At 41.4% G+C, this 18,614-nt stretch overlaps 1 protein-coding gene across 1 annotated transcript in view; it reads right to left on the bottom strand.

Annotated features, from left to right (window-relative positions):
* The window catches only part of acss3 (acyl-CoA synthetase short chain family member 3), a gene marked incomplete at its 5' end in the record, with an annotated part of 32,892 nt that extends 19,715 nt beyond the window's left edge, over positions 1 to 13,177 (bottom strand). The window contains 8 exons of the mRNA XM_079236114.1: positions 4,317 to 4,468; positions 5,783 to 5,878; positions 6,193 to 6,273; positions 6,999 to 7,139; positions 8,603 to 8,737; positions 10,346 to 10,534; positions 11,071 to 11,215; positions 12,861 to 13,177. Of these exons, the coding sequence (XP_079092240.1) occupies positions 4,317 to 4,468; positions 5,783 to 5,878; positions 6,193 to 6,273; positions 6,999 to 7,139; positions 8,603 to 8,737; positions 10,346 to 10,534; positions 11,071 to 11,215; positions 12,861 to 13,177 (1,256 nt within the window). The remainder of the gene's footprint in view (positions 1 to 4,316; positions 4,469 to 5,782; positions 5,879 to 6,192; positions 6,274 to 6,998; positions 7,140 to 8,602; positions 8,738 to 10,345; positions 10,535 to 11,070; positions 11,216 to 12,860) is intronic.
* Positions 13,178 to 18,614: the final 5,437 nt, after the last annotated feature.

The following is an 18,614-nucleotide window of genomic DNA, read 5'->3' as shown; positions in this document are numbered from 1 at the left end:
TTTGTTTGATACGTTCTGATTATTTAAAGTGCTTGTCATTTCATTAAGATTAAAGAGGACAGAGCAAGTAATTATGGGCTTTAAATGTACTTTTCTGTTGCATTAATAACATGTTGTAAAGGTTTACGGGAAAAATCCACATGTTAACCATGTGAAGGTGATGCAACAGCCATTAGAATTGTATGGGAATAGAAACAAAGAAATGTGTATTATAAATAAGTGAAGACATTACTGTTTATAGATTACTGTGGTTGACCACTCAAATTAATATATTTTCTAAATTGATGGCTATGAATGGCTGATTGAAAAGCCTGAAATGAAATTTGTTTTAGTTTTCTATTTGTAAGTAATTAGTGCCATAACTAAATTTAAATTGGCTGTAATAAATTGCTTGAGACTTAACTTTGTATCAAGACGATTGACTGCTGATGCTGGAGCGCCATAGAAGTGCACCGACAGACCTGGGGCCAGTTGCATAACACTGAGTGTATTCCAGACTTAAACTGTGTGTAGGAAAAGCACAAAGACAGAAATACATGCGCACACTTTTTGTAATTTTTATAAAGTTGCACGAGTGCATCATTGTGGAGATGGCTACTTATATGGCACTTTGGCTCCGAACTTGTATTTATTTTGAACAAGAAGTCGTAGCTCACAGCTTCCAATAAAATAATAATAAATCAAATGTCTATATGTCTACACGGTAAAGCCTATTTTTGTATACTCCTGGGTATTTAATTATTTAGTTAAAAACTTTAGCACAAAATTAACTAAACAGTTTCAAATTATAGAGAAACTAAATGAATATTTACAGCTGTACCCTGACTGTTTACATGCATGCATACAAATACAGAGTAATCATATTAGGACAATAGTTTTATTCAACTACCCTCGGGTGTTCCTATGAGCACATTTCTTGGGTGTAGGCGCGCATGAGTTGAACAATAAAGCTGAATGAGGAAAATGCACATTATTCTGCACCGTTATCAATGAGAGCGTTAGGAACTGAGTGACATCACATGTGGAATAAATGGATGATTGACTCGCTGCCCTGTTAGGGACATTGTGTTCTCACTAAACTCCACGACACTCCCACGCTTCTAGTTCTCAACTAACAGCGATTTGCTGTGGTTTTCTGAGGAGTTTAATGGTAGTACAAGTACAAGTTCGGAGGATTCTGTGACCTCAGAACTGGCGATAAGTGGGAGGGTGATGGTTTGGCTGCTGCCTGAGTTAGAAATAAAGTGTAAACATCCGTGCTCTGTTTTTTTGTTTTAAATCAAGGACCATATTTAAAGAGTTAATGATGGTGATGTGAGAGTTATTTCAAATTATACCTTCAAGGCATAAAGATACAATATTCATATATTATTTTCTCAACAGCTTGCTCGTGCTTCCCACCCTCGTTCAATTAAAAATGATTCCTTCCATCTTAGATATTGATTTAAATGCCTAACATTGTGTGAGGACTAATTAAACCTAGGAAAATAATTATTAAGCACCATCTGTTTCCAGATAAACATATTCACATTGCACACTGCCTGAGGACAAACACAGACTTAACTAACTAAATGAATAAGAGCACATATTCCATCTCAACGGCAACACTGGCCGCCACATGTCAACCAATAAAAGCTATGCTAGTTTGTAAAGATAAGGCCACGCTAATCTCTACAGGGTGACCTTGGAGCAGGAAACGGCACGTCGCCGACATTAAGGCCCCTGGTCACGTGTTTTCAGTCTACAAATTGCTAACATGCTTAAAGCTGATTGTGTGAGCTCAGTGTGACAAAGTGGAAGCAGCAAGAATAAATTAAGTAAAAAGGAAAATATAGCAGCAATTGTTGGCAGTGAGTTTTTCCATATAGACTGACATTTAATCTCCAAAACATGTGCATGAACATGGAACGTGTGTGTGTGTGTCAGTCAAGTGTTTAGAACGTCCTATTGAGTGGAGTCAGGGTTAGGGTCAATGTAGTTTCACATCGGCGGTGACAAGTAATACGGCTCCAGTCCATTGATAAGGGTCCAGGGTTATTACAGTCGCGCTGACTCCGGAGGGAGTAAATGTCTCGCGGCGTCAATAAACTGCACACAGGGTATTTGAGCCGTATCAAATGATTATTTAAGTCCTCTATTGCATGAAATTATGTGTTTGATAATAAAGCTAAATTAGTTTTCGGAAAGCTTTCGCTACGTCCATCAACACACTTTTAATTGAAAGCGGCATTATTAGTATTGACCTATCCTTCCGTGTGTTATACGAGCTGGCAAAATGTATACACTGGATCTGGAATCATTGGGCAATATTGTCACAAACACTCATTGATAGAGCAAAATAAAACTATCAAGACAGAGACAAGAACTGTCAGTAACTCTTCCACTAAACTAACCTTTTCTGACATTCAAAATGTCAAAATACAGCATGTTATTGGCAGAAAACCGCTTTTTGGTAACTGTTAAATTCAATGTACATCTCATAAGTTAGCGAGTGAAAGGCTGAGACATTGAGCCAGCCTGCTCTAAAATGAAATTGTGTTTCATTGCTTTCTTTGTATTGCTGCCTCTGCATCATGTCATGGCGGCATATTTCTTTCAGCGCCGAAAGGGGAATACAGTAATCTTTCACCAGCCTGCCACGACCGAGGGGAAAAGCTGCATTAAGAATGAGAAAGTGGACACAGAAACAGCCTGTCGCTTGAACGGCTGATTGCGGCAAGGTCGAAACTTAGAGGGATGAATGCCGCCAATGTTTGAGGCAAAGAATATTGGAAATATTCTCTGCCTGGTAAAAAGGGTTAGTGCATTCAGCACAGTGAACAGACGAGGGTCGAAAAATTCTGCACACAACGCCGGAGTTACTGAATGATTCACCGCGGCCGGAGGTCAGCCGCACTCAGAAATGCTTCACGATTGTGTGCTTAGAGGCATTTTTCAGACCGCTGACCAGAATGAAAGTGGGTAGTTGACAACTTAGGTTCGATTTTCACCACACCACACCAAACAATTCAGAATTATAATAATCGCAGCAAGTATTTCCCTCTCTGGGACAAACTAATAGTGTGAGGATTCTTTCTTTTTTTTTTACTCTGAGCTACAGAAGACCTTTACCTGAAGACAGAGACAGCAGCCGGGGAAATAAGTTGACGAGGTGATATTTAATGCAGGTGAGCTGCAGTGACTCGCTATTGTTTGTTATCCAGCCTGATTGGCACTCCAGAGAGTCCAACTGAGGGTGCAGACTGTCAGCTCTGGAGGTGGGAAAGGGCTGTGCGTCAACAGATGGCCAGCGACTAACGAGAGGCTGGACAGGCTGCCAAGATATGGTTTCACACGTCACTCCTTCAGAGGCTCAACTAACAACATGCATTTGGGGGTAAAGGCCGATAGCGACTGTCTTCACAGTTCTCACATTAAGTTACTCAGAGGAACCGGAAAAAGAGAGTATTGATATGTTCAGTGCATCAGTCAGATGTCATGATTTAGATGCAGTTCCCATTGAACCGGTCCTTCGTACCATTCTCGTATTAATTCATTATTTTGCACTACTAATGCTACAACGTGATCTGTGTTGAAGTCGGCAGAAGGAGAGCTGGTTCACGTTAGCTGTACATTATGACGTGTTGAAGCTCTATCAAGTAAAAATGAGTATTGGGCAAATGCAAATTAAATGTTATGGTAAATTATAACATTATCTTGATGTGTTCAAATGTGAACTTGTAAAAATGTTTTTGCCGGGAACCTTGAATAAATCCATTCGTGTGAAGGATGTTTTCACAGCAATATAAAATAGATATTAAAGAGAGAATTATGACCCGCTTAGCTTATAATACATCATGAAAATTGCTACTACCAATTGGTCTGTTTACACTGACAAGTGGTGAAAAAAGTTAGTCTGGAGCCTTGCCTGTATGTACTCTTTTTCCCCCTAAACAATGTATCAGGAATCAATGAGGAATTTGATAAAGAATCGGATCAATAAGAGGAATCAATAATGGAATCAGTATCGTTCAAATTTCTAGATAGGAGCAAGGATCATAGTCCAATGGGCTGAAGGGTTTGCTAAAGATTATTGTCTACTTTCAGACAAATACCCTGCCAAATTAAAAGCACGAGAGCTTTAACATGAAGGACATTATAGCCTTTTTCAACATTCAAATCATACCCATGGTTGTGCGTCGAGACAATAGTTTACTTGTTACTTAGTCTTTGAATAGCCTGTCTTGTGCCTAACGTGTTACAAAGACTGCACTATGAACGGTGTGTTTGGTCTTGGCTCAAGGGGATTTCTGCTTGTGTGAAGTGTTGCCGTCTACCTAGAGAGGGGGTGTTTTTTCCCCATCGCAGCGTGGGGGTCCTGCAGGCGGATGGCTCGGATGGCGGTGGGCGCCGTGAACATGGAGGAGGCTCCGTGTTCCGACAGGACGCGGAAGAACGCCCCGGGGTCTGGCGTCCCCACGGGCTTACCCTGCAACACAGCCAGTTTAGCAACAGCTGGTTAGTTCACAAACTTGTGACACGGATGCAGGGAGGGCATATCAATCACATGGCGGGCGGCCTACAGACACACAGCTTATTGTGCAAGCTCCAAAAAAATAAAAACGTGACACATTTTAACAATGTTCTACGGTGCAAATTCACTTCAACTACAAATGATAAATATTCATAGGGCAGCTGTTTAAACTGGAGAGGCCCACTGGAAGGCTGCTTTCCAAACAGATGGGCTCAGAAATGCATGGATTAGAAAACACTGTTGCAGTATAGGAGGAAAGACAAAAGAAGCATGCAGGCAAAAACGCCTCCTACAGCAATCTCATGTGTGTTCCTGGTATTCAACTAGCTCGTCCCGACAGTGAGAGGACAACTAAAGATGACCGAGAATGGTAGACAGAAGCAGGTAGTTATGAATGTCATTAATGCTCTGCATAAATATGTGTGCCTGCGTATTGATCAAAGGGAAGACAAAGGTTTGGCAGCGTCATGCCTGAAGAGAGACGGCTGTTCATTGCCGAGCAGTTGAGAGAAAGTCAGAGTGTGAATGTAATGAGCGTCCCCCGTAATGAGAAACAACAGACAGACACGCATCCCTCTTCGCTGTTGCAGGCTAATAACCGTCCATGCAAGAAGAAGCTTGCATAGAAAAAAAAAATCAAACAGATGGGAGGTGGACTCCAAGAAAAGCCAAATTGTCTTTGATAATCGAGTGGCTGCTCAAAACACACATTCATGCAGAAAATATGTAATTGAAGCGGGGTTATTCCTTCACCGTTGGTTTTATGAGAAGTTGTGTGCGCTGCATGTCAATGTCGTGCTCGGTGGAGCTGCTGTTAACCAATATTGTTGGGTAAAATACACATTTTGCCAAAATATACCGTTTATAGTCATCGCAGTCCATTTCAGTGTAAAACCGCCAACATGATTTTTGGGTAAAAATACAAAAAATGCATCACAAATTAAATTGGAAGAATAAAAGACCTGAAATAAGGTTGAATTTGTTGTTGGTAATGGAAGTGCTGTCCCGTCAAGATATCGTTGGGTGTATAAATTATTGTATGATGATGCTTTTGAAACATATATTCTTTGAACAAATACATTCTGCAAGCAGAAAGTTCTATTTACCGCCAGTGTGTGAGGACAGTGACCGGCATTAGTCAAGAAAAAAAGAAAAGGAGTGAAAGATTAAAATAGACTGGAGTCCAACATGGCAACAGGGGAAAACAGAGTTCTCATAAGCTGCAGTTGAGAACCAAATATGGATGTATTCAGCTTGCAGAGGACATACCTCGTAGAGGATTGTGCTGTTGCCATGGAGCAGAGGACCATAGCAGATGTACGAGTGGCCGACCACCCAGCCCAGGTCCGACGCTGCCCACCAAACCTGCAACAGGTTTAAAAAATGTTTAAAAAGTGAGATATGTAGAGATCAATTTATCAACATATGCATTGAGTGTGGAGAGAATCTTATTAACAGGTTTTCAACTCCCTCTACACAGCTGAATGCTAATAATATAACACTTGCTGCACTTGAAAGCACTTTTAATGTAAATCAATAGCAAATGAAAAATGACAAAAACGCTCAGCTCAGAATCATATCGTCTTTCAGGTACAGGGCAATCTCTCTCTTTGCTGACTGCACGCTCGTTGCTCCCCAAGCACGGCTGCAACTCAGAGGAGGACGTTTTATTGCCTTACATCTCCAGGACTGAGTCCATAAATATTTGACATGGTCCATTTCAGCATCACAGCATAGCCGGCAGTGTCTCGCACAACACCCTGGGGGACAAGATAAAAAAAAAACATCAGACTGGCAACAGGTACTGCGCGAGGCAAAGAGGCGGGCGTTTAATAGCAATCTGCACGCGGCCGCTCGGCTCCGCCGCCGTGGAGATGACGCGATTTCGTTTTCAAACGGACTCCAATGTCCTGCTTTTATTAGTTAACGGTGCAGTGTGGATATTTTCCAGTAAACTACTGTGTCCTCAAGTCCTCATGGGTCCAATTATAGAGATGTCTCAAACTTATGGTCTCCCTACAGCCATAACTGAGGAAGTCACAGTAACTCAGAGAGAAAAACGCCGGCAATAACGGCACTATTAGGCGCAGGGACTCGCGAGGCAGGTGGATATTTTTATATCATCTGTTGGTCAAAGACAAAATGATGCCATTTGAAAAGGAGCTTGAAGTTTTTTTTATTATTATTCGTTTGAATCTGCCTGCAGGCAAATTCCTCCCACATGAGCTCCAGCTCTTGCTGCGGAGACGCTCCGTCTTATTTATGTCACGGTCATGGCGTTTAGATTGGGCCTGGATTGTCAAAGAGCAGATGAGTCACACAGAAGCTCTACGCTGAACTGACAGCATTGAAAACAAAACAGGGCCAACCAGAACTCTTATAACTGAGAATGTATGATTACGTGACATCGATAGCTATGAATCAGGTATTGATTTCCTCCCCTGCTGCCGACCGAAACTCTGAAATAAGCATAAATAATAAGTACCTTTGGTGTTCCAGTGGTCCCGGATGTATAGAGGATGTAGAGAGGGTGGTTGGAGGGAACAGGCACACAGTCATGCGGACGAGCTGTGGCCATCTCCTCCTCCCAGTCCAGACTCAGCTCTGCACTCATTGATACTTTTTCCTTAAAAACAGCAAACAAAAAAATGTGAAATATTATAAATTCATTGGCATTCCAACTAAACTGCTATAAAAAGAAAAAAAAGGACACCATTTAAAGTGGTGAAGACTGAGCTGTTCTATAGCTTCAAATGGCCATACATATATACACACACACACACACACACACAAACACATATACATATATATATATATATATATATACACACACATACATATATATATATCACTGGGTGTCCATTCAGAATGAGTTATTGATTCATTTCATTGACTTCCCATGAGTGGATCCTCCCGGGAGCGAAGACACACAAACAAGTGACTGGGGAATATAAATTATCACGTATTATACATTTTATATGGATGTTTAAACTCTGTTCTGGCTCCCATTAGTCGTTATAATCGCTTGAAATCAGCAACAGAGGTAATTTCAGGTTATGGATTAACGCCCCTTATGTCTCCGGTCGCCGACATCAGTCTCATTTAAAAAAATATTTTGATACTTTAATTTCATTAACATTTAAATCATCCCGGGAGGCTGAAGAAAAGTCCCTCTCTGTGGTTCTAACAGACATCATTCAACATCACACAGACATATAACCTCCAGCTGTCTGAAAAGCATCCTTTTACTCAAAGTCAAGCCGGAGTAAAACTGGGCTGATTCAACAAGGCTTTCATGTTGGAGGCTCACTGAATGCAGTAATTGATAAAACGGGCGGCAACCGCCTTCAAAGTGGTGCTTCACATGATCTGAAGGGGATGGGTTCCTGTGAAAACCGTTTCAGCGAGTTCACTTGTGTCAACCATGTTTTTCTCCCCCCCCCCAAAAAAAGGACGCAACAGGGGGTCTCTTAATTTAGCAGAACGCTCCTCGATTGATGGCAGTGGAGTCGTGTACAGCTAATTTAACAACACAAGCGAGTCACACAGAGGTATGAGGTGTAACTGATAACAAATTTATATTTTCTAGACCTAAAATTCAATGATTTTTCTTCTTTTATGCTCGTGTGAAGGTGAAGCCAATCTGAGCTTTTGTCACCATATGAATGCATAAGTGCGTGCTGCGTTATCCGTATCCGGCTGCTTCACAACTGGATGTGTGGGCTGTTCTCGACAACCTGCGTGACCCCTCTGCTGCACACATACAACACCTCCTCTCTTCCGTTTGAACCAGCCATACATCACCTTTTGATACGGTGGCAGGATTTGATATTCTCCCTATTCATACACATTTGGCCAATATTAGGCAGTAAACCTTTAAAATACGATGCATTAAATTCAGTTCAATAGTTCAATCCTTTTATAGAGGTGAAAATGGCAAACATGTGTCTTGAGAAAACCCTTTTCTGTGAACAGCTGTATACGGTGACTAAACTAATCAGGTTCACGTACGTTCTGTCACACAGCCAGCGGGTTAAGAAACGACACCACGCCGACAAATTAAGCTTCACGATGTGTTGTGCCTCTTACCATGTTAGGCCTGTTGTAGATGAGGACTTTAGAGGGCCTGTGAGAGCTCAGCTCCAAGGCTTTCTCCACAAGAGGAATGTACTCCACTTTTCGGCCTGGCTCGATGCCAAATGACGCTGTAACCATCAGCTTGGGCTGAGAAACACAGGGATTAGGCAATTTATTTAAACCGCACATTTCATGACACAGAAACAAAATAAAGGAATATAGGAATAAACATAGCCGCCCTAGACAACATAAATATACACCCAACCACACAGCATTTAAAAAGTCAAAAGAAAGTTTGGAGTGGACACAGTTCTGTGGACCTCTAGTCATCAGGCAGCTTGGACCACAGTAACTGAAGGCACCGTCTGTGTGCAGCTAGAAGACCTCGGCCTGGTGTCCTGAGAGGCCTGTCCGAAATGTACTAAAGAGCCAAACCATTAAGAGTTTTATAGACCTTTAGCAGGATTTCCAAGGTGATTCTGTATTGTACCGGGAGCCAATGAAGTGATTAACAAACTAATTGTAAAAAAAAAAAAGGACCAACTCGGGGCTCAGTCTCGCTCAAGGACGCTTCAGCGTGCGGACAGTAGGAGACGGGGATCAAACCGCCAACTCTCTCTACACACTGATCCACTGCTGACCTTACTTTGAATCATTTGGAGTCATCTTACTGTCTTTTTGGATCATCCTGCAAATAGAGCACTGGAGTAGCCCGACCTGCTTAGTCACATGTTTTCAGAGACAGGTGAGCTCTTGATTGCGTTGAAATAAGAGCGTAGATGTTTCTATAACAGTGCTCCCATCATATCGCCCATGAATATTTGCTTTGCTGCATTTCTTAACAGGGTATTAGACTCCAGTGTCGAGTCAGATCCAGCTCACATCAGCCTTATTGACATGCGTGTGATTATGATTCCATAATAAATAGCAGGCTTGCAACACACCTGAGGTGTTCATACAGAGTCAGTAATATTTCCTGTAACTTTTTAGATTTTTAAGCTTGATGGTTTAAAGGAGATGGTCCTGCACTCAGCCGTAATTAGCTCATTTCCCCTTGTGGTGATTATACGGTACTACAATGTATACAGTGGCGCTAAACAATGATCATTTGCCTGCCTCTTCTCTACTTTACTGCTGAATTGCAAACGACAGATAATAATTGAGTCAATAAAATTAACAAGAATATTAAGAGAAACTGTCCCCTGGAGAGAGCAACAAGTGTTTGAACATTGGATCAAGTAGCTGGTGAATATACTTAATACTACTGTAATTATTCAGATTCACGTTTGTTTAAACACATCCGTCAACAGACGTCATCATCTTCACAAACAGTCCCGTTCAAAATGTCAGAACGCTCCATTAACTCTTGTCGCCCTATTAAAATATCTGCGTGCAGATGGCACTGACATCATTCTTTATCGTTTGATTGTGAAAAAGAAAAAGGCAAGCCGAGTGCTCTCCACTGTCAAATGACTCATTTTAAAACGTACAAAAAACAAAAAGAAACCTCAGTGTGCACATTACTAATGACACATGAAAACGGGAATTGAAAAAAAGTATTAGTTGCAGCCATGTTATTGTCCTGCTCGATTTAAGCACATAATAGGAGTCATCGCATCGGCCCGTCCTCGGTGTTTAGTGAGCGGCCAGGTTACTGAGGAGTGACATCGAATGAATAAAGGTTGTGTTGTCCTGTTGCCAAGGCTCTAGAAAAGATAGCTCTCTGCCACACGGTGAATAACAAGACTTTCTAACCTTGGCGTGATCGATGCGGACAGAAAGCTCTTTGGAGGCGAAGCCGCCAAAGATGAGGCTGTGAGGGGCACCGATCCGTGCACAGGCCAACATGGTGAACATGGCCTGTGGCACCATGGGCATGTAGATGACCACCAGGTCTCCCTTCTGGACACCATTCTTCACCAGGACACCTGCTAACCTGGACACCTGGATCAAGACACAGACACACAACTGTGGTCAGACTGCACTCTTTTGAATATCTACATATCCTCTATAACTAACAGCCAAATATAAACAATTTATGGTAAAACAATGGGGTTACTAATGTGATTTTAAGTCCATTACAGATTGCCTTGAACTGGACATATGCTGACAAATGAAAGACAACTCGAAATTAAATTGAGTATGTTTTTGCTCCGTGGGCAAGAACATTTTGATTAATATGCATGCATTTGAGACTAAATTGAACTGAAGCATCTGCCCAAATATCATTTCAATTGAATAACTTCCCTCCTTTTCTTTTTCTTATTGTATTTTCCTGTCCTCCATGCTATTGTTGGCTCAATCCAGCGGCAACGACAGAAAGATTTGGCCAATTGTCGCAGTTGGGATGGAAAATGTATTTATTGTCATGGCATTTTGCCACACATCCTAGCATACCAGGCCAAGCTTTAACAAAGTGAAGACTCCAGCTCTTTATGCGGTTCAGCCATGTGACTTCTGCCTCCAACGATCCTATTTACCTGGTCCTGAAGTTCCCTGAAAGTGATGATCTGTTTGGTTCCCGTCACTGGGCTGTCATAAATGATGGCCGGCTGCTCTCCGCGGCCGCTTTCAACGTGACGATCCACAGCGTTGTAGCACATGTTCAACTTCCCTCCAACAAACCTGAAAGAGACCAAACAAGCTAAGATATACAAAAATCTCAAATTGAAGCAGTATATATTTATGTATATGTGCACAGTGTAGATTTCTAAATATACAAATAAAACACAATGTAAGCCACCGCATCAATCAGCATATCTCTATACTGTTGAAGAGTTTATTTTTGGATGGTAGTGTACTTTAATTTTACTTAAAAAAGGAACGCAACTTGATGTGCAGTTAGTTGCTTTTGCCAGCATCACACAAATCAATGCACTTGATAACACGACAGTTTCAAAAAAAATTCCGGTGCTGTGCATTCGGATGAAGAGCAGCGAGCAGGTGGACCAGATGGCGTCTGGTATCTGCTGTTTTTGGAAGCTAGAGAGCTATGTCTTTCATTTTAACACGACAGTACCGGATTCAGGCAGTCTTGCCTCTTTTGGCTGTACTAGATGGTATAATTCACAATCCTACCCACCAAATAAACAAACAAAAAACATTTTAAATTTCACTTCATTCTCAGCGCAGTTATGCATGTTAATGTTTGCTTTCCAAAAACAAAACATCAGGCAAGTGCACACATGTTAAGTTTGATCTACCTAAAGCTAATGGTAGTAGTGGTAGTAAAAATAATACTTTTAACTGCAAAGAACTTTCCAAGCTGGGAGCACAAAGACCTTCCATTGACAGCATGAACAAAAAGTAAATCACAAATATACTACTATATTTTCTTGGACAAATATCAAAGATTTTTTCAAATATCTCCATGTGGCTTTTCTGCAGTTAGCAAGTGTTAGCTGTTACCTGATTAGCAAGCAGTAACTACACAATATTAATTATAACACAGATTTTGAAAAACTTAATTTCTTCACTTACAAGTTTTGAAGACATTGCAAACATTGTTTAGGGCTCCGCTGCCAAATGAAAGAAAAGGAGCCTCAATTTGAACCCTGTAAAAAGATGCAGAGCCAAACAAAGATGGCAGCTGGAAGTGATGTACGGGAAACTAACAGCTTGTGTTGTTGGACTCACCTAATGGTTTAACTTTGTTTAACCATTACTTGATGTTGTCTACAAACATGTGCATGTTTTTATTTCTCCTTACAAGAAAACATACATACATACATACATATACATATATATATATATATATATATATATATATATATATATAGTAAAAGTAATGTTTTTGTGTTTTTTATTATTCCTTTCTGAGTAACATGGAAACATACAACCTGCATTTTCTCCCAAGTTAGAAATGTGTATTTTTGCAAAACAACAGATTATCTACTATTTCAATTGAATGCATTAAATTATTCAAAAATACAAGCCCTAATTTATGCACACCACCTCTTCTCAAATCATGTTGTCAAAGGAAATTCTAGTATGTGATTGCCCTGGGGCGTCCAAACAGAGTATAGGTAAATTGTGTCTTTCTTATTAAAATGTTAGTAGTTCAGGGTCTTAAATTAATTTAAAAAATGCCTTATTTTATTTCCCTCAAGCTCAGAGTACTTCAAGATCTGATGTGTAAATTGGGAATAATATGCTTTGACTTATTAAGGAGACGGATTGCTGTGAAAGCGGCCGTACCGCGTTTCCTTTTGATGTTAATAGCCTACACCTGAGGAGAAGAGTTGCGCCAAATTGCGACATTGAAACCTACCAGTTTGGAAACACTGGATCCTCAACGTGCAAAGTTTTGCTCCACGGCTCAAACCAGTTAATATCCTGTCCCACCTCACCCCAGAATGTCTCCGGGTCATCCCTCGCCGAGGCGAAGGCTCGGCTATACGCCGAGTCGGACCCATAGTTTCTGCAGCACTGCGGTGAGAAATACTTCTTGATATCCGCAGACGCACGCGATCCCGCTGGTCTCGCGCCACATTGTAGTGCCGCTGAGACGGTCCTCCCGAGTGTCCTCTTGCGCGGAAAAGAGACGCAAAGATTCGTGCGCAGCAAGTGTTTTATTTGTAAGTGCATATCGCTAGTTATTTATCAAAACCACAAAAAAAACTCAACTTCACAACACGTTTCTCTCTCGCTTCCGGTGTTTTTCCTGCATGTGAGAGGGAGGAAAGCGCTTCAGCAACTCTAAATGCAACCTGGGGCCACGTAGGGGTAAAGACGCGTCCTAAAGAAAAGCTCACAATACCCACAAAGAATGCGGACTGTGAACTGGATGTGTTGACGCACGAGGAGCTTTCGAGCCACATTCAAAACGGCCACACAACACGTGATTCAAGCTCTGCATGTGCATCGTGATGCTGGCAAAGTGTGACGCAGACTAGACAAATAGTATATCTTATCTATAGCGGCCTTTATCATTTCCTAGTTTACACATACTCGATTCCTTTTACGCGCCTCCTCTCCTCGCGCGTCTTGGTTCCGCCCACGCTGCGTGGTGGGCGGGGCAGGAGAGTGAAGCCTGCTTTTTAACAACAACAACTTGCCTTGGAGCCGTCATTTCAAAGCGACGTCTATTAAATATGACGTCTTCTCAGCTGTCTATTATTTTAGTGTTATGATCTGCGTCAGATAAGCATAACAGTCTTCAAGACAACGTATGCATTTACTTTTAATTCCATTTACAACGTGGCATAATGTGCAGATGTCATGCCATTTTATGTAAGACACACATATACATAGTATAGGCTTTGAAGCATTACAATTGTTTGTATGAAAATGACTAAATAAAGAGTGGCATGTGATTGAATGATAGATATGATTAACACAAACATGTGTTCATCATCCTCCTGGCTGAGTGCAAGATAATATTTCTTATTGAAATACTTAATTGGCAACAGCAGCTGTTCGTGAAACACCATGTTAGGATCACAGCAGTTGAATTGGTTGTAGCCGACATCCAAGAGGCAGATAATCGGTAAATAAGAAAGGCCTCTGAACTGCTGTTAGTGCAAACAACGTACAAATATCTCCGTTCAAAAATATGTGAAAGATGGGGTTTCGGGGGAGGGGTTCTTAACTCCACATAATCCCCAAGACATTTTTTCAGGGTAGCTATTTAGCCAGGGGCATGTATACTTTACCGTGCAAAACAAGAAGAAATAATTGATATTTACTTGTGAACATTGCACATATTTGTTTTGCTGGCTGCTGCATTAATCTCACAGGGTCCTCGGGGTGGCATCAACACCCAAATAGCCCACCTCTCAGGGAACGCATGAAGGGCCTTGTTTTGAGGGATAATGAACATAATTGAGTCACTTGTTCTGGTCTCATCGCATGCGCCACACAGGCAGCAGCAGCAGCTCCGTGTCCCCTCAGATTGATGGCGTTGCATACACACACATCTCTTTTTCGTCACTGCCATCATCCATCGCTGCTGGTAAATACCCATAATTCAGCTGACCCCCCCACCCCCCTGGAAGTGACCTCTGCCCACTGGTGCCCCAGGATGAGTAACTCATCCATCTGATATTTCAGGTCATCTGTTTCTATTTATGCATGCATGAGCGGTGTTTTCCATTGGGCGGTTCTGGAAGCAGCGTGCACTTTCCAGGAAACCCTTTGTAGTCGCCTTGCAGCCACCGGGTCCACTTATTATACACTGTTTGCCATTATGGAATTGTTTTGTTTTTTTTCTATATTCAGAATTATTGATGACGGTCTTCTTAAAATCCATCTTATCCTGTGGCTTTTTGGACCGAATGAACCTGTGCTTGTTTTTTTTCTTCTTTTTTCTAACCTAATATTGATTAAAATCACATTCAACAGAGCATGAAAATTACAAGCATTATTCATGTCTAACAATCAAACATTGGCAGGGTAAAGATGCCTCCCTTTCTCTTCTCGTGCTGTAATTTGTCCGGCCAAAAGGTCTCACTAAATCACTGCTCCCTCGGGCGCTGCCATAACTCTTTTTATAACGGCGCAGATGCTATTGGCAGAATACATATCATTGTTCTACTCTCTGGCACGGAGAGAGAGAGCAGGAGCTAAAAAAAAAAAGGCCAATCAGACCTAAACTGTCATCCAGTTCCTTCCATTTTGTCCTCTTCTCTGATTTGGTGTACTTTGTGTGATTCTTTTGAAGCCGGAATCAATCAGCTGCCCTTCAGAAACGGTCTGTGGCAAATTACCAGAGTCGACAAATCTACGAATGATTAATCTCCAAGCGGAGTGTCTGAATATGGATTCATAATAGAATTAGTTGAAAGATAATGAATTTAAATGGGTTTCAGATGCAGAAGTTGTGTGAAGAGGCTTGTGAGTTATTTCAGTCAACATCGTTCATTTAGAATGATACATCATGACAGATTATTACAGATGAGTGCATTTGCCTAAAACTGAACTTGCACAATACTAGGGTACTTTATTATTCTGTGAAGTGCACTGGTGATGTAAGTTAGGGTAAATATGTTGTTCTGTTTATGATAGAGGATGATTATTCCCTTATTTAATGCCAGTCAAAGCATGAGATGAAGATAATCTTTTTACGCATTTGAGATGAGTAAGACGGCGCTGCAGCGCAATATAAATAGATAGTGTCAGTGAATGTCCTCATTTCATGCTGTGTCACAAAGTGACAAGAGGGACAATAAACTCCAGAATAGCTTTCTTCTCAAATGAAAGGAGATTAAATCAATCGGGAGCTGCTGGATGCAACAAACTGAACTAATGGGCAATGGCATTACTTTTATGTTATGTGTTGCAATATTTCCATTTGACAAAGTGAACGGGTGCTGTTTACCTGAAGGGGGCGTCAACAGGCTAAGAGGAGCGTTGTGGTTGAAATCCAATGGCATGAGCACAATAATGAGGAAATCAGTGTTTTCTGCCTTATAAACCCCAACGGGCCCTCGAGCGAGATGTAAAACCCCAAAGTTGCTCCAGTTGCAAACAATAAAAGTCTGCAACGATCAACGATAAAAACACAATCATCTCTGTTGGCCAAGAATGTGTGCACGTATGGGAATTTATCTGGATGTAGTTGGAGGAATAAAAACAGCTAATAAGGGGTCGAAAGCCAAACAAAAAAAGGATAAATAAATAAAATAATACTAGTATGTACTGTTATGTACACGAGTAGCGAAAAAATAGGTCTATAAATCAATATTAGAGAAAGAAATAAAAGCATCAACGACCATGCAACAAAGTCTTAAGAAGTGAGAGAATATCATCAGCTGCTTCCCTCACTGGTTCCTGAAAACACAGTTGTATATTCTTTGTTCTTCCTTGATGTAAAATAAATAAATTTGAAGATGCCTGTCAGTCTGCCTCCCACATGTTTACATGACAATCTACCTCCATTACCTGTCAGCAGCTGCCTGATGGAGCTCGGTAATAGACAGCAGAGCATCTGTCACGTCACGCAGGAAAAGCTGAACACAAATTGTTACACAAACACATTGTTTTTGAGGTATCTGTCAGATAACCAGAACATTTTCATTGATGTTTTCTTTCCAGTGTGATATTCATAGATCAAAGTCAAAGCTGCACAGGGATCAGAGTCAATGGTTTTCAAAATGTATGACCCAATGTCCCTTTTTGATAAGTAGGAGATAAGGCCATGAAATAATCTGGCACTTAAATCGTGTACAAAACACAATTTGAAGTTTTTACTCTTTATTGCATTTTTTTTTATGACTTGACAAACAAGATATGACATGTTAATGATGTGCATGGCTGCCTGTTTCCCTCTGCTTTCTGAATGTATGCTATATGCTAAACTAACTGGCCTCTACATGGCCTCTTGCATCTCCTTCCGTGGGAGAGGAGACCTTTCAGAAATCAATTCACTTGCAGTTAAAGGGCTTTCAGAGCGCTGCAGCGTAATCCCACCTCTTAAAAAAAATAAGCATGGCCTGTATCCCGGCCCATATGGGTGGGAGCCTGTAATCTCCCTGTGCCCTCTTTCCGTGCGCTCCCTAAGCCCTCGCCCTCTCTCACCGTCCGTCCAGCCCTCCACTTTCCACCAGTTCACATCTGCATGCAGCTGGGCGAGGCCGCTGGAATTCACCAGCACATACGATTGGGTTTTAGTCCGAGTTTCAATCAAAACCAGAGCAGATTAATGACAGAATATGCCCTGAAATGCTGAAAGATGATGAAAATGGACTTCGTAGAAATGCATCGACATTCCATTTTTAAAATGCCATTATTGGACTCACTGAGCTACATATTCGAAGTAGAGAGAGGTTAGGAGTGTGGTAATTTATTCCCAAATTAGTCTAAAGTGTTTTTTTGTCTTTTTTCATGCAAGCAAGATCATTAAGATTCTGATTTCAGTGGATATGACACTGAGGATTCTGCTCTGCACAGCTGTGCACATAGAAGCTGAAATATTGCTCGTTGCCTCAGGTGTAGTTTTGTGTTTACAGCTTGCATTTGTCATGCTAAATTCATGTTTTTTGAGATGTGACTCCTCGTGCAGCTGCCTTAACCCCCCCCTTCACCAGGAGTTTGCTGCTTGTTTTTGTTGAGCGCTCCTCCTGTCAAGAGCAACGACTGGCCAGGTATGAGGTATACGGCACAGCAGCAGGCACCATTAGGCACGCAGATCTACAGTAGATGAAGAGAATCAGTGGTTTGGCTCCGTTCTGTGGTAGAACATAAACACGAGGATTAATCCTTAAGCCCTTCAACAAAGGTTCACTAGCATCATTCAGTCCTTATCGGGCTGCATGCAGAGCATGTACTGAAGCCGAGGGGAGGAGATAACAGGCGGCATGGCTCAGCGGTTCCCAATAAACCTTAAAGACGATCGTGGTTGCAATCAGCTCATCTCTGAAGTGCAATGGTGGATGGATCGTGCACGGATAAGCATCTACACACAGATACTTATTTAGAGATGCAGCATGCAAACCAGGGGGCCACTGCTTGACCAATGGAAACAATGGCTTTTTAAAAATGTATTCAGGGTTAGTTTATTGATCAGTGTCATAGATACACTATGTGGTCCTCCAGAAACCACAAACTTGTGTTGAATGTGAGCAGCATCCACGAATCTTATGGAAGGCCTGAAACCAGAAGAGTGGACCCAGTAATAGCAGCATATTATTTTTCAGCAAGATGTTCAGAAAACATGTGGATGTGATGCCTGAGTGCCCACACACCTTTTTACGACATGTAGTGTGTGGTCATAAACCCTCCTCCTGAGCGGACGCCTTGTATGTATCTTTATTATATATTTGTTGAAATCCACTCAAATGCCGTAATACCATCCTTTTAAATAATACATTCAATCCAGTGTTAGAAATCAGTTTTCCGAGAAAATCATCCTTGAATAAAGTGCACTATTATTTATTTATATATTTTTATTATATTTTATATATATTAAGTGGTGGGCGGTCCTGTCTTATCGTGTCAAGATGGACATGTTGTGCAGGTTATGAGATATTATGAGGATGGAGGTAGATTAATTCTCTCTCTCCCTATCCCTCTCTCTCTCTCTCCC

Source organism: Taurulus bubalis (genome assembly GCF_910589615.1).
Source record: "Taurulus bubalis genome assembly, chromosome: 20".
NCBI classification, from domain to species: Eukaryota; Metazoa; Chordata; class Actinopteri; order Perciformes; family Cottidae; genus Taurulus; species Taurulus bubalis.
Note: the sequence above shows the minus strand (reverse complement) of the source record. Positions and strands in the feature narration are given on the sequence as shown.